This window comes from Pterocles gutturalis, unplaced genomic scaffold (assembly GCF_000699245.1).
Source record: "Pterocles gutturalis isolate BGI_N339 unplaced genomic scaffold, ASM69924v1 scaffold640, whole genome shotgun sequence".
NCBI lineage: Eukaryota > Metazoa > Chordata > Aves > Pterocliformes > Pteroclidae > Pterocles > Pterocles gutturalis.
Window position 1 is genome coordinate 243 of NW_010145428.1, and position 18,725 is coordinate 18,967.

The 18,725-nt window shown below is 48.4% G+C and overlaps 1 protein-coding gene across 1 annotated transcript in view; it reads right to left on the reverse strand.

The window, feature by feature from the left end:
- Positions 1–114: 114 nt before the first annotated feature.
- The window catches only part of LOC104470426 (laminin subunit beta-1-like), a gene marked incomplete at its 3' end in the record, with an annotated part of 21,058 nt that continues 2,447 nt past the window's right edge, over positions 115–18,725 (reverse strand). The window contains exons 3-19 of the mRNA XM_010085353.1: positions 16,773–16,961; positions 16,602–16,665; positions 15,000–15,202; positions 13,596–13,716; positions 13,228–13,416; positions 12,680–12,859; positions 12,150–12,262; positions 11,082–11,161; positions 8,389–8,524; positions 4,384–4,542; positions 3,437–3,564; positions 2,878–3,001; positions 2,124–2,328; positions 1,840–1,983; positions 1,512–1,743; positions 826–989; positions 115–339 (exon numbers count right to left, since the gene is read on the reverse strand). Coding sequence (XP_010083655.1) covers positions 115–339; positions 826–989; positions 1,512–1,743; positions 1,840–1,983; positions 2,124–2,328; positions 2,878–3,001; positions 3,437–3,564; positions 4,384–4,542; positions 8,389–8,524; positions 11,082–11,161; positions 12,150–12,262; positions 12,680–12,859; positions 13,228–13,416; positions 13,596–13,716; positions 15,000–15,202; positions 16,602–16,665; positions 16,773–16,961 — 2,656 coding nt within the window. The remainder of the gene's footprint in view (positions 340–825; positions 990–1,511; positions 1,744–1,839; positions 1,984–2,123; positions 2,329–2,877; positions 3,002–3,436; positions 3,565–4,383; positions 4,543–8,388; positions 8,525–11,081; positions 11,162–12,149; positions 12,263–12,679; positions 12,860–13,227; positions 13,417–13,595; positions 13,717–14,999; positions 15,203–16,601; positions 16,666–16,772; positions 16,962–18,725) is intronic.

The window sequence follows — 18,725 nt, forward strand, 5'->3', positions numbered from 1 at the left end:
TTGAGTTTCCCCCCCCCCCCAAATGTTCCCAGGGAAATAAAAAAAAAGCTCAGGCAGCTGCCACTGCACAATGACATGGATGGCGGAGGGGTTGCGGCCGTGTCTCCCACTCACTTCTGCAGTCCTGCTGCAGGGCACTCCCATAGTAGCCCTGTTTGCAGAGGTGGCAGTTCTCGCCCTCCGTGTGATACAGGCACTTCACACACATCCCCGTCTTCTTGTTGCAGGCCTCCGGGTCAGTGGTGTCGATGTTGTTGTTGCACTGGCACGGCTGGCAGGCGCCACCAACCTCGTCGGGGCTCCCAAAGAAGCCAGACGCACATTCATCACATCGACTGCCTGTTTGTTCAAACAGGCACAGTGGAAATTACCATCACGGCTCGCTAGTGCACAGCCCCGTAAACGGCAAGACTGAGGCAAGACAATAAAGGCCATTAATGGGGGGGATGATGTTCACTGGATCATGCTGAAAGCAACAGCAGTGCTTGGTGAGACTGCGGCAGCGCGGTGCAGCATGGACAGTACCGCCTGGGGCAGCGAGGCATGGTGCTGCAGCCCAGCTGCCAGCACGCTCATCCCCTCAGTTCCACTGCTGTCCTGTCCACCTCTGCCGACCACTGGTCATCTCTCACCATGCTGCCAGGGATGAGGTTCATGGTAGTGCTGGCATCACCATCTGCCCTGGTACCTTCCAAGCACTGCCAGCCTCCAGCAGCAACACACTGATGCCGGTGCTGTGGCCATATCCAGCAACCCATACGAACACACCCCTTCCCACTGGGAGGTTCAACCCAACCAGCCCCACCCCATGCACCCACCAAGTACCTATGTATCCCACGCTACAGACACACACGACTTGCAGCGTGACCGGATCCTGGTAACAGCTGCTGGCAAACTGGCGTCCGCTTTCGGGGCCGTCAGGGCAAGGGCAGGGGCGGCAGTGGTCACCCGATCCCAGGACAGGGTCTCCGTAGTAGCCAGCCTGGCACCTGCGGCCAGCCTGGCACCTGCGCAATGGGGTACATGGCATGCAGGGGACCTCAGGCAAATGGACTGAAGCCCTGTTATAACTACACTCAGCTTTTCAACCACTGTGAAGAACCAAAGCACATAACCATCCTTACGGGTTACCTGTGCCACTCACACCCTGAGCAGCTGTGCCCACAGAGGCAAACTTGTCTGGCTTCTGCCAGTGTAAGAGCAGGAGACCCAAGGCAGATGCCTCTCAGGAGGCTTGCAACGGAGAAACTCTCTCCGAAGCCCTGGGGTCCCACACCACACTCTTGCATGTCTGGGCAGGAGATGCTGGGAGGCAGGAGGCTACAGGCAGGGAAGAGGGGGTCCTCACTCCCACCATCCTCCTGGACCACCAGCCTGTTCTAGCCTGCACAGTCCAGGGACTTTCCCTGTGGATTCACATCTAACTGAGCACCAGCGGTGGAGGGGAACAGCTGCTCTGCCCATCCTGCTAGGGGGAAGGAGAGGCTGTGGACCGGGTGTGCACACCATACCTCTCACAGTTGTGACCTGCCGTGTGGTCCCGGCAGCTCAGGCACTCCCCGGTGTAGGGGTTGCAGTCATCAGCGTGGCCGTTGCAGTGGCAGGGCTGGCAGCTGGGGAAGCCCCAGAAGCCGGGCAGGCAGCGGTCGCACTGCCGCCCATACACCCCTGGGAAGCAGTGGCACTGGCCCGTCTCCGCATCGCAGAAGGCGTTGTAAGAGCCTCGGACGTGGCACTCACATGCTGCAAGGAGAGGGTGAGAGGGGCTGCGTTTCCCTGGCAAGCCCTAAACACAGGGACCTGACCACAGCCCAGCCCAGAGACATGGGTTTAACGTACGTCGGCATCCACTCGGCCCGAACCCGAAGGTGCCAGGGGCACATCTGTCACACTGTCTTCCAACGACGTTAGGACGACACTGGCACTGTCCTCCGCTGGGGTCACACACTGAACTCAGGGAGCCCTGGGGGTCACACTGGCACGCTGAGTGGAGAAAACCATCAGGGGAATGATGTGAACACCTGCCTCATCCCGTGCACATGCCTTCCCCGTGCAAACCGCTCTGCCTGGAAGCCTGATCAAACTTCCAGGGGCAGTTTGCCCTACAAGTAGTGGTTACGTACATAACGCGGTCTCGTGTAATAGAGCAGAAATGCTGAATATGATGTTCTTGCAGACATCTGTCATGGGAGTTTTCACAACACTCCGGCTGTTTTCCAGACACCGGTATCTTTGGAAAGTTTCCCAAGCGCTGTTTGTGACCACATCTTCGCCTGAGCCTCCCACTGTGAATATGTCCAGCGACTTGCAGTATGGCATGAGAACAAGCTACAAAACAATTTTACAATGACAAAGTGTCACTATTTACAAATAGCCTCCACCAAAATTGTGAAAATTCTGTATTATCTCAGTTGCTATCATCCATTTTTGGCCAAAAAGCAAACAGACAGACAGAATTTGGAAGGGAAATTACAGAAATTCTATAGTTTTTGGTGGAATGTTTCTGGCATCTAACAAATTCTTACCAAATCTGCCAAATTCTATCCATTCAAAAGGAAAAGGTATACATTAATGATATACATGGCACACACTAGCCTTCCCAAAGAAACTACTGTGAAAGTTCAGGTCTGTGGAAATAGCTGCACTCCTGTAAAATGCAGCAAAAGCCTCTTAGCAGAAAAACAACCCACATACTCTGAGGCTGAAGAAACATATGCTGCTTCTCATTATTCAGTTAAAATCTGTCTTCAGCCATGAGCAACAACATTGTAAAGTATTACTCTGGATTCACACAGACGCATCCCAGAAGAGATGCAAACTTTCAGGCTTTTAAATATACTTTTCCACCAGAGCATCCCCGAAATAATTTCTGCTCACAGAGTCAATAAGCGTGTACGGGCTCTCCATCTCGGTATCCACCGAGGAGTACTGGGCCAGCTCCAGGCGGATGGTGTAATTCAGCCCCTTCTCGAAGCAGACGGGCCGTGGGAGAACAACGTATCTGCATTAGGAACAGGAAACAATTCTTACTTCAAACGTCCAGCACCATAAAGCATTTCAGGTGGCCCTATAAAGCAATCAAGATAATGGAAAGCAGCCAGGACCGGGCAGAACAAAAGCTACAATGTGAGAGAGGGGGTTTGGAGGCTTGTGCAAGTCAGAACCGGAAAAGCCTATCGGCAAGGTAAAGAGTCATACCGATGTTCCCTCACAGGCTGTGTGAACACTTCCTCCCCTCTTTACTCAATGAACAAAACAAATTTGACAATGAGAATAAACAAAACTTTGAGTCTACAGACACAATGTTTTTATAACCTGTTTGAGACTAAATTTTGTTCATTTTCATAGAGGTCACTGCAAACTGAAAAAGTGATGCTTGTCCATTTCAATTTTTTAGTTTTTTTTTTTTCCTTTTGGCCCATCTAGTTATACCGACCTCGAGCCCGGTGACAGCGAGATGACCTGATTATCATCATCAGGAACTGTGTTGCCACACCGGCTACCCGTGGGAATCTTGCCTGGGCGCGTGACGCTGATCACAGCTTTTTCCCACTGATCTGGCAACTGGAGAGGAAAAAAAAAGCTGATCAGCATCAAGCAACAGTCATAAGCTCCCGGGAGCATCCAGAGCTCAGGCCAGGAAAAGCGGGTGCACTGACGGGGTGGCCACTGTGCTTTGGGGAGGACAGGGCTGCAGCTCCAGCATCAATGGGGCAGATACTGGCTGCGGGTTTGGGCTGAGACAAGATGAGGCAAGGGTCCCTGAGCATCCTCCAGCACGACCACCTCTCTCCCTCCCAAAAATCCATGATTTGACGTAGGTGGTCAGCAGCCCCATCTGCGGCACAGCATCACCAAGGAGTTTGGTGACCTCCTCTGCCTCCACCTCTGGGTGCTGCACATGAGTATTTCACTGCAGTCAATTCTTGCCAAGCTCTACATAGGGAGCTGGGGGAATTTTTCTCTTTCCAGCAAATTATCCACAGTCAAAACCAACTGCATGCAAACTCTTGGCTGCAGGCATTCACCATCCAAGACAGAAGATTTGTCTCCTAAGGCGCATAACAGCATTTCCATCCATTGGAAGCCCGCCTGGCTGATGCCAAATTTATATTCTAATATGTCCTGATGGGACTTGTCACTTTTTAATTTGCTCATTAAACAGGTGCAGAAACAATGCAATAATGAACAAAACTGTAAAGCAAATAATACTAGTCATAGTCAACATCTTCCGGGATTTTCATGCACCTCAGACAGTCAACTGAGTGTCCATCCTTGTCTTTGAGTCCTGATGACTCCTGGAAGCACCAGGCTCCTGTCAGTCATGCACTGGGACATCCAACGCCTGCCAGCAGGTAGCCGTGCCTGTACTCACAAACCTACCTGTGGCTCATAGCGGACCAGAATATCGTACTCCATGGAGTAGGGGATGTTGTCGATGTAGAATTCCAGGTATGCCCCCTCAGGGACCCTTACAAATCCTATGCCTGTCCAGGATGGTGTGCGGTCTGGCGTGTACTGGCGCTCTATTATGTTTACTCCCTACAAAAAGTGGGAACAGAGATATAATACTGATACATTAAATTTGCAAGCCCCACATGAGTGCGTGAAGCAATGAGTTCTGCTGATGGATCCCTAGCATTCATCATTTGCATCCCAGAGAACACAAATTCTCTTTTAAACCCATGTGCATGCACACCGTTGCCCTTCCACTTAACAACACACAAAAAGCAAGAAAGACAAAATACAACATTGCTGCACAACTCTTCATCCATTTCTCTGTTATAGTGGGGAATTATATTTAAAAGCTTGCTGTGAGTACCTAATCCACCAGCTATGACATCTTCTTCATTGTAAGGACTTTCACATCATACTTGTCACAGCAGGATTTACTGCAGTGGCACATAACTGCTCTATGAACTGCCCAAGCTGAGTGCTAATTACTTCCTGACTGCACTGGGCCGCTCCAAACCAAACCACTGCTCAGGATAACATTTGAAAAGCAGATCACAGCCATCATGAATAGGGTGTCACTAAATATCAGAGATCCTAATAATCAATAGATATTTAATAGCCAGACCAATATGTGGTCACTCTTTTCAGTCTGAGGTGCCAGGTTTTTACCTGCTGCTCTTTATATAAGAGGAAAAAAGCAACAGAAAATGGAAACGTGTGGTGTTCAAACTTCCTGTTTCAAATATTCTGCATTCACAAATAGTTCTCTCCATAGAACAACATCCTGTGCTTTCCTAAGGAAGCTGCTTCAGCAGAGAGGGATAAAATGTAAGGAAATGTCTCTACATATGTACATACCACTTCAGGATGTCCCCTCATGTATTATCATCCTCTTTGAAGAGAGCCTGGCTATAAATTATTATTTCAGCTTTACACAAAGGGTTGGAGCTCCCCAGAAGGGACGACAAGCAGGATGCGAGTGAGGGCGTGCAGCTGTGCTTCAGCACGGGGGCTTGGCACCACCCGAAAATCCCTGCAACTCTGTGCCACCTTGGATTGTCTTGTGCTGGGCCCCCACCTGGAAATTCAGAGCTTTATTCTGCCACCAGATTAGTAAGGAAGTTTTTTGATATTGGCATTTTTAAAAATGGCTTGTTCTGAAGGTTTTAAGAGACAACCAGTGGTACATCCCCTTGCTCTGCCTGGCAAGGGGGGTTTTCATGCTGAGTTCCTCCATCTCTGAGTGCCATGAGCCTTGGTGAGGCCTCACCACCTCTCCTGGTGGGCAGACACAAATGCACCAAAACCCTTGTGCCAGCTCACACACCATTCTGCTCTGCGCTATCTTCCCTCTCCACAGGAACAGAATAGAATAGAACAGAACATTTCAGTTGGAAGGGACTTACAGCAAGCATCTAGTCCAACTGCCTGACCCCTTCAGGGCTGACCAGAAGTTAAAGGATGTTATTAGGGGCATTGTCCAAATTCCTCTTAAACACTGACAAGCTTGGGACATCGACCCCCTCTTTAGGAAGCCTGTTCCAGTGTTTGACCACCCTCTCGGTAAAGAAATGCTTCCTAGTGTCCAGTCTAACCCTCCCCTGGCGCAGCTTTGAACCATTCCCACATGTCCTATCACTGGATCCCAGGGAGAAGAGCTCAGCACCTCCCTCTCCACTGACCCTCCTCAGGAAGCTGCAACGAGCAATGAGGTTTCCGCTCAGTCTCCTTCTCTCCACACTAGACAAGCCCAAAGTCCTCAGCCTCTCCTCCTAGGAGACTCCTTCCAGCCCTTTCACCAGCTTTGTTGCCGTCCTCTGGAGGTATTCAAGGACCTTCACAGCCTTCTTAAACTGCGGGGCCCAGAACTGCACACAGTATTCAAGCTGAGGCTGCACCAACACTGAATACAGCTGAAGAATCACCTCTTTTGACCAGCTCGTGATGCTGTGTTTGATGCAGCCCAGGATGGGGTTTGCTCTCCTGGCTGCCAGGGCACACTGCTGACTCCTGCTGAGCCCACTGCTGACCAGCACCCCCAGGCCCCTCTCTGCAGGGCTGCTCTCCAGCTGCTCCTCTCCCAGTTTATACTAGCAACCGGCATTACTCTGTCCCAGGTGCAGAATCCGGCACTTGGACTCGTTAATTTCAATTCCATTAATCATAACCCAATCCTCCAATCTATCTGGATCTCTCTGCAAGGCCTCCTGTCCCTCAAGAGAGTCAACTGCACCTCCCAGGTTAGTATCATCAGCAAACTTGCTAATGGTGCATTCAACTCCTGCATCCAGATAATTGATAAATACATTGAACAGAACTGGAACCCTGTGGAACACTGCTGGTGACCAGCCAGATGTGGCCCCATTAACTACAACCCTTTGAGCCCTGCCCTTCAGCCAGTTCTTTACCCAGCACACCGTGAACCTGTTCATCCCACAGTTGGACAACTTGTCCAGACAGATGCTGTGAGGGACAGTATCAAAAGCCTTACTAAAATACAGGAAAAATACATCCATCACCTTCCCTTCATTCATGAGGTGGGTGACCTTATTGTAGAAGGACATCAAATTAAACAGGACATTCCCTTTGTGAACCCATGCTGACTATGCCTGATGATGGCATTATTCTTTAAATGCCTTTCAGTAGTACCCAGTATAATCTTCATATTTTTCCCAGGAACTGAGGTTAGACTAACAGGTCTGTAGTTCACTAGGTCTTCCCTCATGCCCTTCCTGTAGATGGGAACAACACTGACCAGCTTCCAGTCAGCAGGGACCTTCCCAGACTCCCAAGACTTTTGGCAAAGGGCTCCTGCCATAACATCCACTAGCTCTTTCAGTACTCTGGGCTGAATGCCATCAGGCCCCATGGACTTGTGAACATTCAGCTGATACAGCTGGTCCCTTACAATTTCAGTGTCCACAAATGGAAAGTCATGTTTCCCACACTCATCGTCCTTTGACTCAGGGGACAGGGCAGCCCACACCTATCAGTATTATTAAAGACTGAGGCAAGAAAAGCATTGAAGGCCTCTGCCTTTTCTTCGCCCCTATTAGTGAGATGACCGTCTTCATTCAACAAGTATTGGTCCAACGTTTTCTTTAGACCTCCTCTTGCTATCAATGTACTTAAAAAAGCCCTTCTGACAGCCCTCACCTAACAGCAAAAACCCTCTGCCTTGGCTGAAACTGCTAAGTGGCTGCATTTTGCCTGGAATAAATAAATTAGGACAAAGTGCCCAACTGCAGGCAGACAAGGATCTGCTGCTTTGGAGAAGCCATTATCTCATCTCCCTGACTCCTTGCTGGAGGCAAAAATAATTGATGCAATCACCTAGCTGCTGTTAATGAATGAAAAGCAAGGCTGTGCAGTGGTGAACAGAAAGAGACAGAAATTCTGATGTACCACATCAGCAACAACCTAGAGGCAACCTCAGTTACAAAAACAGTTTCCTGTACAATCAACCATGGTTTTAGTCATTAATAAAAGAAATGTTACTGATGTACAGAAACTCTAAAAGCTACAGCAATGTGCTTAAACGCATGCTTTGTTCTTTCCCGGTTTCCATAGCAAAGAGAAGAGCCAGTGTCAGTGTCCCACCACTCTTGAGATAAGAGGGGAAGGAGAAGTGGGTGCAATGGACATGTAGGCAGTGGGGTACAGAGAGGGATGCTGACAGGAAACAAGCTGTGCAGTCATGATCAAAGAAAAAGGTTTAAAAAAGAGAAAGGCAGTTTCCCCCATGACATTACATTATTTATCATCACTAAGACTGAACAGCCACAGGTTGACAGTTCTCAATTCAGTTCTGTGTTTTCCACATTTTAATTGCAAAACACTCGGGGTATGAAACAGATGCTTCCAACACCCAAATGGTGAAACAACTTTCCCACAGCTGTCCAGACACACCAGCCCACTAAAACTGCTACTCACGGGACCCAAGCTGGCTTCCTCCGCCTCGTAGATGTAATGATCGAGCGAAATGAAGTAATAGCCAGGCTCCACCTGGTTACACTGACGTCCAAACATGTGGGGCCGGCACTTGCACTGGCCAGATTCACTTGAGCAGCTGAAATGGAAGAGCAGTGAATTTACAACACATCTTGGCTATGGGGAGCACAGATAGAGCTAATTCCAGCTTTGACGTTTTAACTGGCACAGGCGGAGAAGTGCTTCTGGACACAGCTGCCTCTAGACACGAGATGTTCTCAGGCTCTGCAGCTGGACCATCTGCACTGCTAAAATGGCAGCACAGTCCTGGGCACAGTCCTGGCTCGACCCAACTGCCATTCCCCCAGACAACTCCTAGGCTTAGGCTAGGAGCGAGGACAGGCCAGGGACCATGTTCAGTAGGCACTGTGCACGCGGTTTCCTCTGTTTGGGTGGCGAGAGGATTTCCTGCTATGGATGCAGGCAGTTCCCTGGGGCCAGAGAGCAGCCCTGGGAGAGCTTCCCTTGCTACCACAGACGTAGCCAAGACGCAGGTCTGTCCTACAAGCCAAGGGCAGCCTTCAGCTCCAGGCGTGCAGGCCATGCAAGCCGCGTATCTGTCTGTACGGGCTCAGGCAAAGCAAAAACATGCATGACCCTGCACATCCCGGGACGTCAAGCTGCTCCCATATGCTGCAAAGCACATCCCGAGAGGTCACCCACTGGCAGCTCTGAACAGGGGAAAACCATACCCGGCTGCTTTAGAATAGGACCGACACAGCCAAAGCCGTGGGACAGACAGAGCCATTGCTGGGGAACACTGAAGGTCTGTCCAGGGTGACATACAGCAGCTCTGCTTGCTGCGTAAGGAGCCGTTTTCCTTTCCCAGTACAGCTCTGCCCCCAAGACAGCCTTTTGGTGGTGTCCCCAGAGAGTCCACCCTGCTTATGAAGAACCCTTGGGCAGGGTGTATTTTTGCATGTGCCTGTTCAGACTTTTTCATAGGAAGGTTTTTTGGTCCACCAGAAGATACTAATTTCTTTAAGTTCTAGTTGAATTTAGACACATTTTCTAAAGTCAAACCCCTCTGGTTTCCACAGAAAATCTTCTCAAGCTCACAGAGTAATTTTTAACTGAAGCCATTTTTGAAATTGCACAGATTCATTTAAATGCTCACTTTGAGATGCCACAAGTGCTCTAGCTGCCTCAGAAGGGGAGCTGGGAAGTTTCCCCTCCAGGGACAGCGATGACTCCACCACCTGGGTTACAGTGCAGGGAAGAATTTAGTGGAAGAATTTCAGAGAGAGGTGCGGCTGCCCCAGGCACTGCAACCCACATCCTGAATTGGAGCCAGGAAGCAGCAATTCAGCAGCTGAGGAGAGGAGCCCAGGGGAGGGCAAAGCTCCCCCTTCCCACTGATGTTAGAGAGCAGAGCTGGAACCGGAGCCAGGAGGAAAGCACAGCTGCTCCCTGCCCGCGCCAAGATGCTGCACATCCCCTCCCCGCGTGGTTTCGCAATCGCTGGGCTCAGCACATGGGAAAGAGGCTGCAAAGCCTTGCTGCGCCGCAGCAGAGCTGTACCCCAAACCCCTGGAAGCGGCTGTGCCGGGGGAGCTGTTATGGGCTGTGTGGTATAACTGATCTGCACGCAAGGAGCGAGCACGAAGGAGTAAATAATCACTAACACCCACGCTGCTGGCTGCCAAGGGGTAATAATTCACTTGGGAACAGAGGGAAGAGATGGCCCGTGGGACATTCCCACGGCGATCCTTGCTGCAGATGCGGTGTCCACAGGCTGGGATGACCTACAGGAGCCACACCAAGACCTGTCCCAAACTCCCCTGGTGTGGTCCCATGGGCTCCAGTGGGAAACAGTTTGTCTACCCTGTTGGGAGACTTCTGTGGCCTCAGACAAAAGCAAGACATTTCAAAGGGTTTGTGGAGGGAAGGGGGAGAAAAGAAACAAGAGCAAAGGAACATGCTGCTGTTGAAAAGCCTGGGGTCAGGCATGTACCTAATGCACAGAAAACTGCTCTGGTCAGAGGATCGGTCTGGCTACCCAGCATCCCTCTGACCAGGCATTCAAGCCAGGACTTTCCACGCTTTTACTGATGGGGGCACCTTCAAAGCCTACACTTTTCTCTGAAAAACCTTCATGCCCTCAACGGGCACTTCCAGGTGCACATCCCACCCCACGCAGCACCGCTGGGGCCATGCCGCAGCACTGCGCAGCTGGCACACTTCCCCCAGCGGGGGGACAGACAGACAGACAGACTGGCCAAAGGGCCAATTCGAGAGCAAACCAAGAACAGCCTGACGACCCATGTCACTGCCTGGTTCCTGCTTTGATCCTGTGAGAGCAAAGCTTTAACATAACCCCAGTTATGGTTAAGGCAGAGCTCAACCCACAGCTGGCTCTCACTCTGGCTGACCAAAGGCAGAGCTACACTAAAAACAGTTTTACGTATTCATCTGCACCAGTGGCACAAAGAGAGGCTGCTCAGCATGGAAAAGACATGGATGCCTCTGTCACCCCTTGCTGCAATCCAGACCTGCCACTTTCTGCACACTGGAGCAGACAGACAGTCCCAAACATCCCCTTCCAGAGCACATTGAGCCCTGGATGTTGTGGTTGCAAACGAAGCGGAACTTGCTGGGGTGAATGATTACAGGAGAGTAACGGGGCTGAGACTCACTTATTGTTGAGCGCTCCTCCCTGGTCACAATCGCAGGGCCGACATCCATCCATGTCATTGCTCAGGCCCCAGTGCTCAGGCTGCAGGAGGAAACATCACCAGTGCTGTAACTCGGTGCCAAATTAACCCCCCACAGGCACATTTTGAAATACTCAGCCTCAGCCACCCCAGACTGCCTCCCCAAACCATGAATCCTGCTCCTCTGGTTGTGGGAGTAGACCCACAACCACCAAGACAACCTCCCTGCCCGCTCTCCTCCTCCTTGTTGACGGTCTCAGGGGCTTGAGAAAAAACCACATCTTTCCATCTAGCTTTAAAAGCAAGATTCAGGAGGACCCCAGCTCAGACACCTCACTCCTACTGCACCATTTACACCAGTTGGGGCTCCCAAGCCATGAATGGCCTGGAAAATCACAACCCAGTACACCACACCACAGCAGAGAGCCGCTCAGGGGGCAGCAGGGCTTTGCACAGGACACTGCCCTCGCAGGGCTGCTACTCTGCAACTTGTTAGGTGAACAGCCAGACTTGTTCAGCTTTTCCATGTAGTCTGCTGTCAGATAAGACAGCCTGTCAGTGTTTATACAAACCCATCCAGTTATCTGACAGCGTGTTTCTCTAACACTCCAGCATACATAAACACTATATGGAAATGTATGTATATGAAATAATCCCTGCCTAAAATAACGGCCTGTGTAGAAAACAAATTTTTTGCCAGCACTGCTTCTTTGACCGTTTTGTCTTTCACCCCAGCGAGGGATCCAGCAGAACTGGCCCAGATCCCTCATTTTCACAGAGCAACCGCAACAGGTATCCTAATGTCTCACTCCTTATGGTCCCAGGAATTAATTTCTGGATGCTCTTTTCTGCCTTGATGCACCTCCCAGCTCCCCATAACACAGCGTGCTTCACGGCTCCAGACATCCCGAGGTGCCTGCTCCAGCCTGAATGCCAGGCACCCGTTTGCAGGCAGTCAGAGAGAGCAGCCAGCACCTTGCTCTGTGCTTTCTGCACACCAGCCTTCCTCACACCAGCATCTCCTAATTTATTTTACAGCAAGCTCCTTACCAGGCAGTGACTGCATTGCTTTCCTGTCACCAGGCGCTTACAATAGCAGTTTCCTGTCTCTGAATCACAAGGATTCCCCCCGGGATGGGTACCCAGGGGATTACACGCACAAGCTAGATCGGGAAATACAAACAGGCAGGTCAAAACACAGGATTGGAGTTATATTTTAGACAGAATCTAACTTAAATATTTACATTAAAGCTTCCCCTAAATTCCCCAGAACAGAGATTAATTGCACACTTTGCCCACCACCCATCCCAATAAAACCTCCCTAGCTTAGGGACTTATAATTAAAAACAAATAAGGAAGATTCAGCTATTTCTACTGAATGCATTAGAAGGATCAGCTGGGGAACTGAGTTTTAAGGGCGAGTGGACTCCAAGCTATGGCAAATCTACAGGAATGTTTTTCCTTTAGCAAAAACATGAAACAAAGGGAAAAAAACCACCCCACAAACCAACTTCTCCTGGCTCTAACAACTCCTCCAAGAGCTTTTGATCACACGTAAAGGGACATATGTTTTTACTCACACTGACAACCGGCTGGGTCATCGGCACTCAGGCCATAGAAACCTTCTTTGCAGAGGTCACAGCGCTCCCCTTCCACAAACAATTTACAACGGCATTGTCCGGCAATGAGGCCAGCGGAGAAATCAGTGTAGCGATCGCAGATGCCACCATTTTGGGAGCCAGCCGGGTCACAGTTGCAAGCTAAGAAGGAAGCACCACACGCGTTTTATTGACTGCTACAAAAGAAAAGGCCAAGTCTCACACTGAAATATTTGAACTCAGCTGCTGTGTAGAGAGAGTGTATCATTCCTGCAAGTATTAGACATGACACAGGTTGAACACACAATGACCAGATAAATTTCCAGATTCTCAAAGAGAAAACAAAACTCAGCCAGGCTTGCTCAAAACTTCCAATACGACCACCTTCCCTCAAGGATCTTTGCTTGGGAGCATGGCACTGGCCATACAAAGATGGGGGGGGCAAATACTAAATTCTCCAGGGAAAGCCCTGGGGGTCCACCGCTGGGATGCCATGGCCATTCCCACCCGAGGAGCAGGGCTGCACTTACGCTCACAGACATCGGGATCCCGCAGATCTCTCTCCGGGTGCTGGAAGTAGAAGGGCTTGCACTGCTCGCAGTGGCGTCCTACAGTGTTGTGCTGGCAGTCGTCACACACGCCACCGCTGGTATTCCCCGTCGTCATGTACACAGCCATGTCAAAGTGGCACTGGCTGGAGTGGCCGTTGCAGTTGCACTCTGTGACAAGGACAGAAAGCAAAGTGAGAGTCTGGCCCCAGGGGAGATGCAAGGCTGCAGAAAAGACACACCAAAGTCAACCAAAGAACGTGCAGGGCTTTAGATACTGCCAGAGGTTTCCAAGTAACAGCATGTAACGCTCGCACCAGCCTCCAGATCTGCATTTCACTCAAACTCACTTTTGCATGCGTTACTATTGCGGCCTTCAGCGGGTCGCCAGGGTAAGTCATGGTAGAAATCCAAACACTGTTCACAGTTTAACCCTTTGGTATTATGTCTGCACATGCAGTGCCCATGGACCTGTCATTAAAAAAATAAAAAAAATAAAGGAATATAGTTGGTTATAAAAGGGGAAGGGAAAAAAAACTCCACACTCCAATTAATGCTAAATATAGCTAGTACATAATGGATACACTTTTGGTGACTTTAATGCATGCAACTGCACATAGGAAGAAATAAAGGGCCACAGGAGCGTCCTTTACCTGCCAAGGTAAGAATGTCCTCATCCAAATTTGTCCCTCTTTCCTTACCAGAACTAATATCTGAATGCCTTTCAGACATGAACAAGAAGAGCACATTTCCGCCTGGATAATCACAAAAGCCTCTTGGACCAAAAAGTTATCTGCTTATTAGCTGTTAATTAGCTACTAACATGCATCTAGTTATATCAGCAAGTCACTAGCCCAGAGCCTTCTGTCCAGCCCTACCTTGGTTCTCAAAGCAAGATGGTTTGGATGGGCTTTATCCATCAGCCCCAGACTTTGCCTTCAGCATGCACAGATCAAGCACTAGGCAGACCAACAAGGATTGTGTGACAGCCGCTGCCTCAGATGATGGGGACTACCAGTGCTGGAGCCAGGATTTTAAAGGCAAAGCCAGGCTTGCTGCTGCTCACATGGAGACATGCAGCGGAAGCACAGGGCAACAGAGCATACCCGCTCACCGGCATCCCGTGGGCCCTGGGGCAACCCACACAACCTCCCCGTATGCCTCTACATTTTCATCCAGTTAATAACTCACTCATTAACAGTGGAGCTATTACTGCTTGTCAGGCAAAAAAATCATGGGGAAAAACAGAGCCCAGAAGGGATGTGGCACTCACACAGCAGTCTACAAGCAGGCAGAGGACTTTCCTTCAGAGTCTGCTGTTAATTAGGACTACAGCCTCCGCTTCTCAGCTGATAACAACCGACACAAATGCAGGTCATGTTTGATTCCTGAAGGTGTTTCATCCTGTGATGCCTCTATTCATTTCAATTTTAGGATAAACAAGTAAACCCATACCTCTGGCCCCATACGGTTACATTCCCTTCTTGCATTCCTGTCTTTTAATTTCATCAGCTCTTTAACATAATTAGAAAAGCAAAACTAAAACAATTTTCATCTAATATGAGCTCTCTGCGCTTGATTAACACCAGTAACTACAGGTAAGTTTGCTCAGCAGGAATAGTTTTAATGGTTTTCTTGTTTGAAAACTAAGGGTGGGGAGTGAGGGGGTGGAGTGTTACCTTTAAACTTGTGTTTAAATCGCTTAAACCAGGCACAGACAGGAACAGCATTATGCAGAAAGTGTGAATATTTACCATTCCTTCAACTTCTTCGTTAAAGCCGTCCACTGGCGCACACTCGCTGGCGTGTCCATAGCAGAAACAGTTCCCGCGAACCACCATGTCGTAAATGGCGTAGTAGTACTTCTCTCGGATCTCCATTCTCGAATCCAAGAGATTATCACCCAGCGTGTGCAGCTTGACGAATTTGACTCTCAGATTTGTGATCTTTAACAGGTCTGGAGGGGACATAAAAAAAAATCAAGCCCCGTTTGTGAATTATTTACCAGATATTGTATTGAATGGGAGGAAGCCAGGAGTGACTTCCAAGCACACTTCCTACAGCCAGATTATATCAGATTTAATTTCAGCACTTACATACTGCACATCACATCACTTTGTACTCCCAAACTAAAAAAAAATATTTTACTACTGGTTGATCACAGTATAAGTTAGCTTAAGCTCAATTAAAAGCTTTAGTCTATTTTATTATAGGCACACATAGGCACAAACACAAATATTAAAGACACATGCAACAGCACCACCAAGGAGACACTGTTTATTTGGCGTTTTAAAATGTAGGAAGGGCAGGGACCAGATATTGAGGAACCACTGACAGGTGGACCAGGAGCTGTAAGAGTTATGAGCTTTTTGGAAAAAATCTTAGCTGGAATCAAGACACAAACGTATTCTTCTTTCTTATACTGACAACTTTCCCAGCAAATATAATTAGTTACATTTTGCTGAAAGAAGCAACACCCCATCATTGGCCAAATACAAAGCAGAAGTTTTTGAGGGATAATCAATGGGAAGACAACACTGCAGTAATTAATTCAGTGTACACATCTCCTTTGATATTACGAATCCTTGTGTAATTACTTATAGCCTTGAAACTAGGCTTGAAAAGCATTTCAAGCCCATGAAAGCAGTTTCTCGTTTAAAATGCTGGTTGAAAAAGCATTCAACTGATATAGCAACTAGCAGACACTCTTCTACTTCAGATTTTTGTATTCTGCTCCAGTTAGTTTTAAACTGAAGGACATGAACCAAAACTGAGCATGAATATTAAAAGTGGAGGTCAAGTTTAAGCCCAAGCACTGCAGTTCACTACTCAGGCCAAATGCCCCACATGGTTTCTCTTTGAGCCATGTGGCATCCGTGTGGTCCAGCCCCTCAATGCTATCACGGCTTACTGTTCTAAAGTCATGACTCCAGTGTTCTAAAAAATAAAACACGACCCCCTTGATTTTACCTATAACTGCAAAATGATACAAGTACAGCTGTAGTTCTGTTTCTTTTCTCTCTGAATACTGTACAATTACCAGATCGCATTCCAAGGTTTTTCTTGGTGACTGCATGTATTTTGGGGAGAGCGGGTCTTTAATGAAAATAAACCCCTGATCAATTAATAAAAAGATCAACTACAATGATGCGTGTAACAGCAACCACTTGAGCTGACAACAGTGATCGTTATTTCCCAGCATGTCAGGAAAAGAAGCCTTTCCATAAATGCATTCATATGACTTCAAAACTGTGATCGGGGCTAATGCGTGGCTTTACTTGTAGCTTACTGGTTTTTGGAAGCAAGTAAGCACAGAAATGATTTCAAATGCACCTGGGAGGTAACTGCATACATACTTTGAATCCGTGGACTGTATGGATCTTCAATTCGAAAAGCAGGATCTAAAACACGATATATTACCTGGAGGAAAAAAGGTACAATGAAAGATACAGTTTTAAAAATAAGAGAATCTGAATTTGTACGGAAAAAGTCGATACAAAAACATATTGGAAAAAAAGCCCTCTGACCTCTCCCTCTGTTGAAGGTTCAATGTCGGAGTATCGAGAATCACAAATTATATCATCCACTTTCTTCATGGGTCCAGTTGAAATCCCAGGAAATGAGCTCTCACAGTCATAGGCAAAGTACCTATATACTTGCCATGTTTCTCCAAAATCAGATGATCTTTCTATCAGCATTGCAGCAGGACGGAATGTCTAACAGTAAGAAAACCAAAAGATATTTTATCCAGTTAATTATTACTTGCATTTACATTGAGTGCTTTTAAGTGTGAGCAATCCACATGTCTGTATTTTAATCCTTCTCCCTGCACTGACTATTTCCAGTATGTGGAAATATTGGAAACGTTTTTCTGCTGATATCCCACTTTCTGCTCAGGGGCAGATCTTTGAAATAACACACGTCAAACCACAGACTACTGATCTTTAAAAAGAGAGCACTCAGTGACCAAGTTCTTAAACATGCTTACAATAAACTTGTAAGTTTTTTGGATTCCAAATCCTTTCTCAAAACTGGGGGTTAAAGCAGGGCTTTAGTACTGCTTGTGGAAAGCAGCACAGCCTTTTTCCTTGCTGTACCTCCTTGCAATAATCTTCTGCAAAGGACCTAGTGGGCCTCCTGTCCTTCCATGGGGGCTGGCAGGCCACTTTCAGTGCTTCCCCTCCAGCTCTGACGCCCAGAAGTTCTTGCTGAGCAGTTATCTCTGATGCTCAGAAAAGCCCTGGGACTGCCCACCTCTCTTTGTCTGACCACACTACCATTTGCAGCGTCTCTGCAGCCCAGTACTAGCCATCCTCTCTGCTACATGAAGAAAACCACCTTCTTTGAGGAGATTGAGAGGTTCAGCTTCATCCACCCTGCTGCATTCACCTCCCCCAGTCCCAGTGACCCTACTCCAGCTGGCCTTGCCCAGACCCCGGCAGGCTGCATTCGCTTCAATCAAACCACCGTCCTTCTTACCTCCACGACAACTAGCTAATGAGATTTTTAGAAGACTTTTAACCCCCCAACCTAAGAATCTCATGTTTCAATTTATGAGCTGCCTTTCGAAAAGCAGGTATTAATTTAACAGCTGGCTTGCGCCTACCAAGAAACACCAACAGTCTCTTTGTGAGTTTTATGTGTGCAGAGGAGACCCTCCCAGAGCTGAGCACAAAAGCAGTTCAGTCACAGCTGGAAAGAAATTTTCTTTTTCCTTCCTGGCTGAAAGTATCACCCAATTTACAAACCAATATCTCACCCAACAAAAAATGTAGCGACCCACAGGTAAGGCAGCTCAAGTGTCTACCACACAAAGTCAACAAATCATCATTAAACTATCTTTTCCCCATAGATCTTCCTCCTGATGGCACACCAGGCCCAGTGGCACGAGGACACGAAGACCACAGCACCCGCATCGAGCCAGGGGTCTCTCAGGGGTTCCTTGCTGCTGAGGTCCAGCAGAAGGGACCACCTTCCCCCTCAGCCACCACCCTGAGGCATGGGGAGAAGCCCAGGTTGACACCACGGGAAAGAGGAACCAGCTCTACTAGAAAGCTGGTGGGTAAAAATGGAGAGATTAATTTGTCTACATGGGAAGAGCAGGGATTTAGCTCTGCAGGAACTGCAGCTCCTGAAACCTCAGCTGAAGGTTGCCACTAGCGCTTGCCTGCAATTTAGGATGTACGGGACATAATATGCCATTCCAAGACATCTGTTTGTAAAGAAACAAAGACACTTTGTGTACAGATGTTCCTTCTTCCTGAAGACCTTTCCATTTGCCAAGTGAAAACCGATCCCATGGCCAATTTTTTTTAAGAAGAAAAAGCCTTGCTACTATATGATTTAGTTGACGATCTTCTAGAACACAACCACCATAGAGAGCCACCAGCACAAACCCCAGCTTCAGTATGACTCCTGCTGCAGCCTCCTTGGGTTCAAACACAACTCAAGCAACAAGTCACAACACAGCCTTCCTGCGC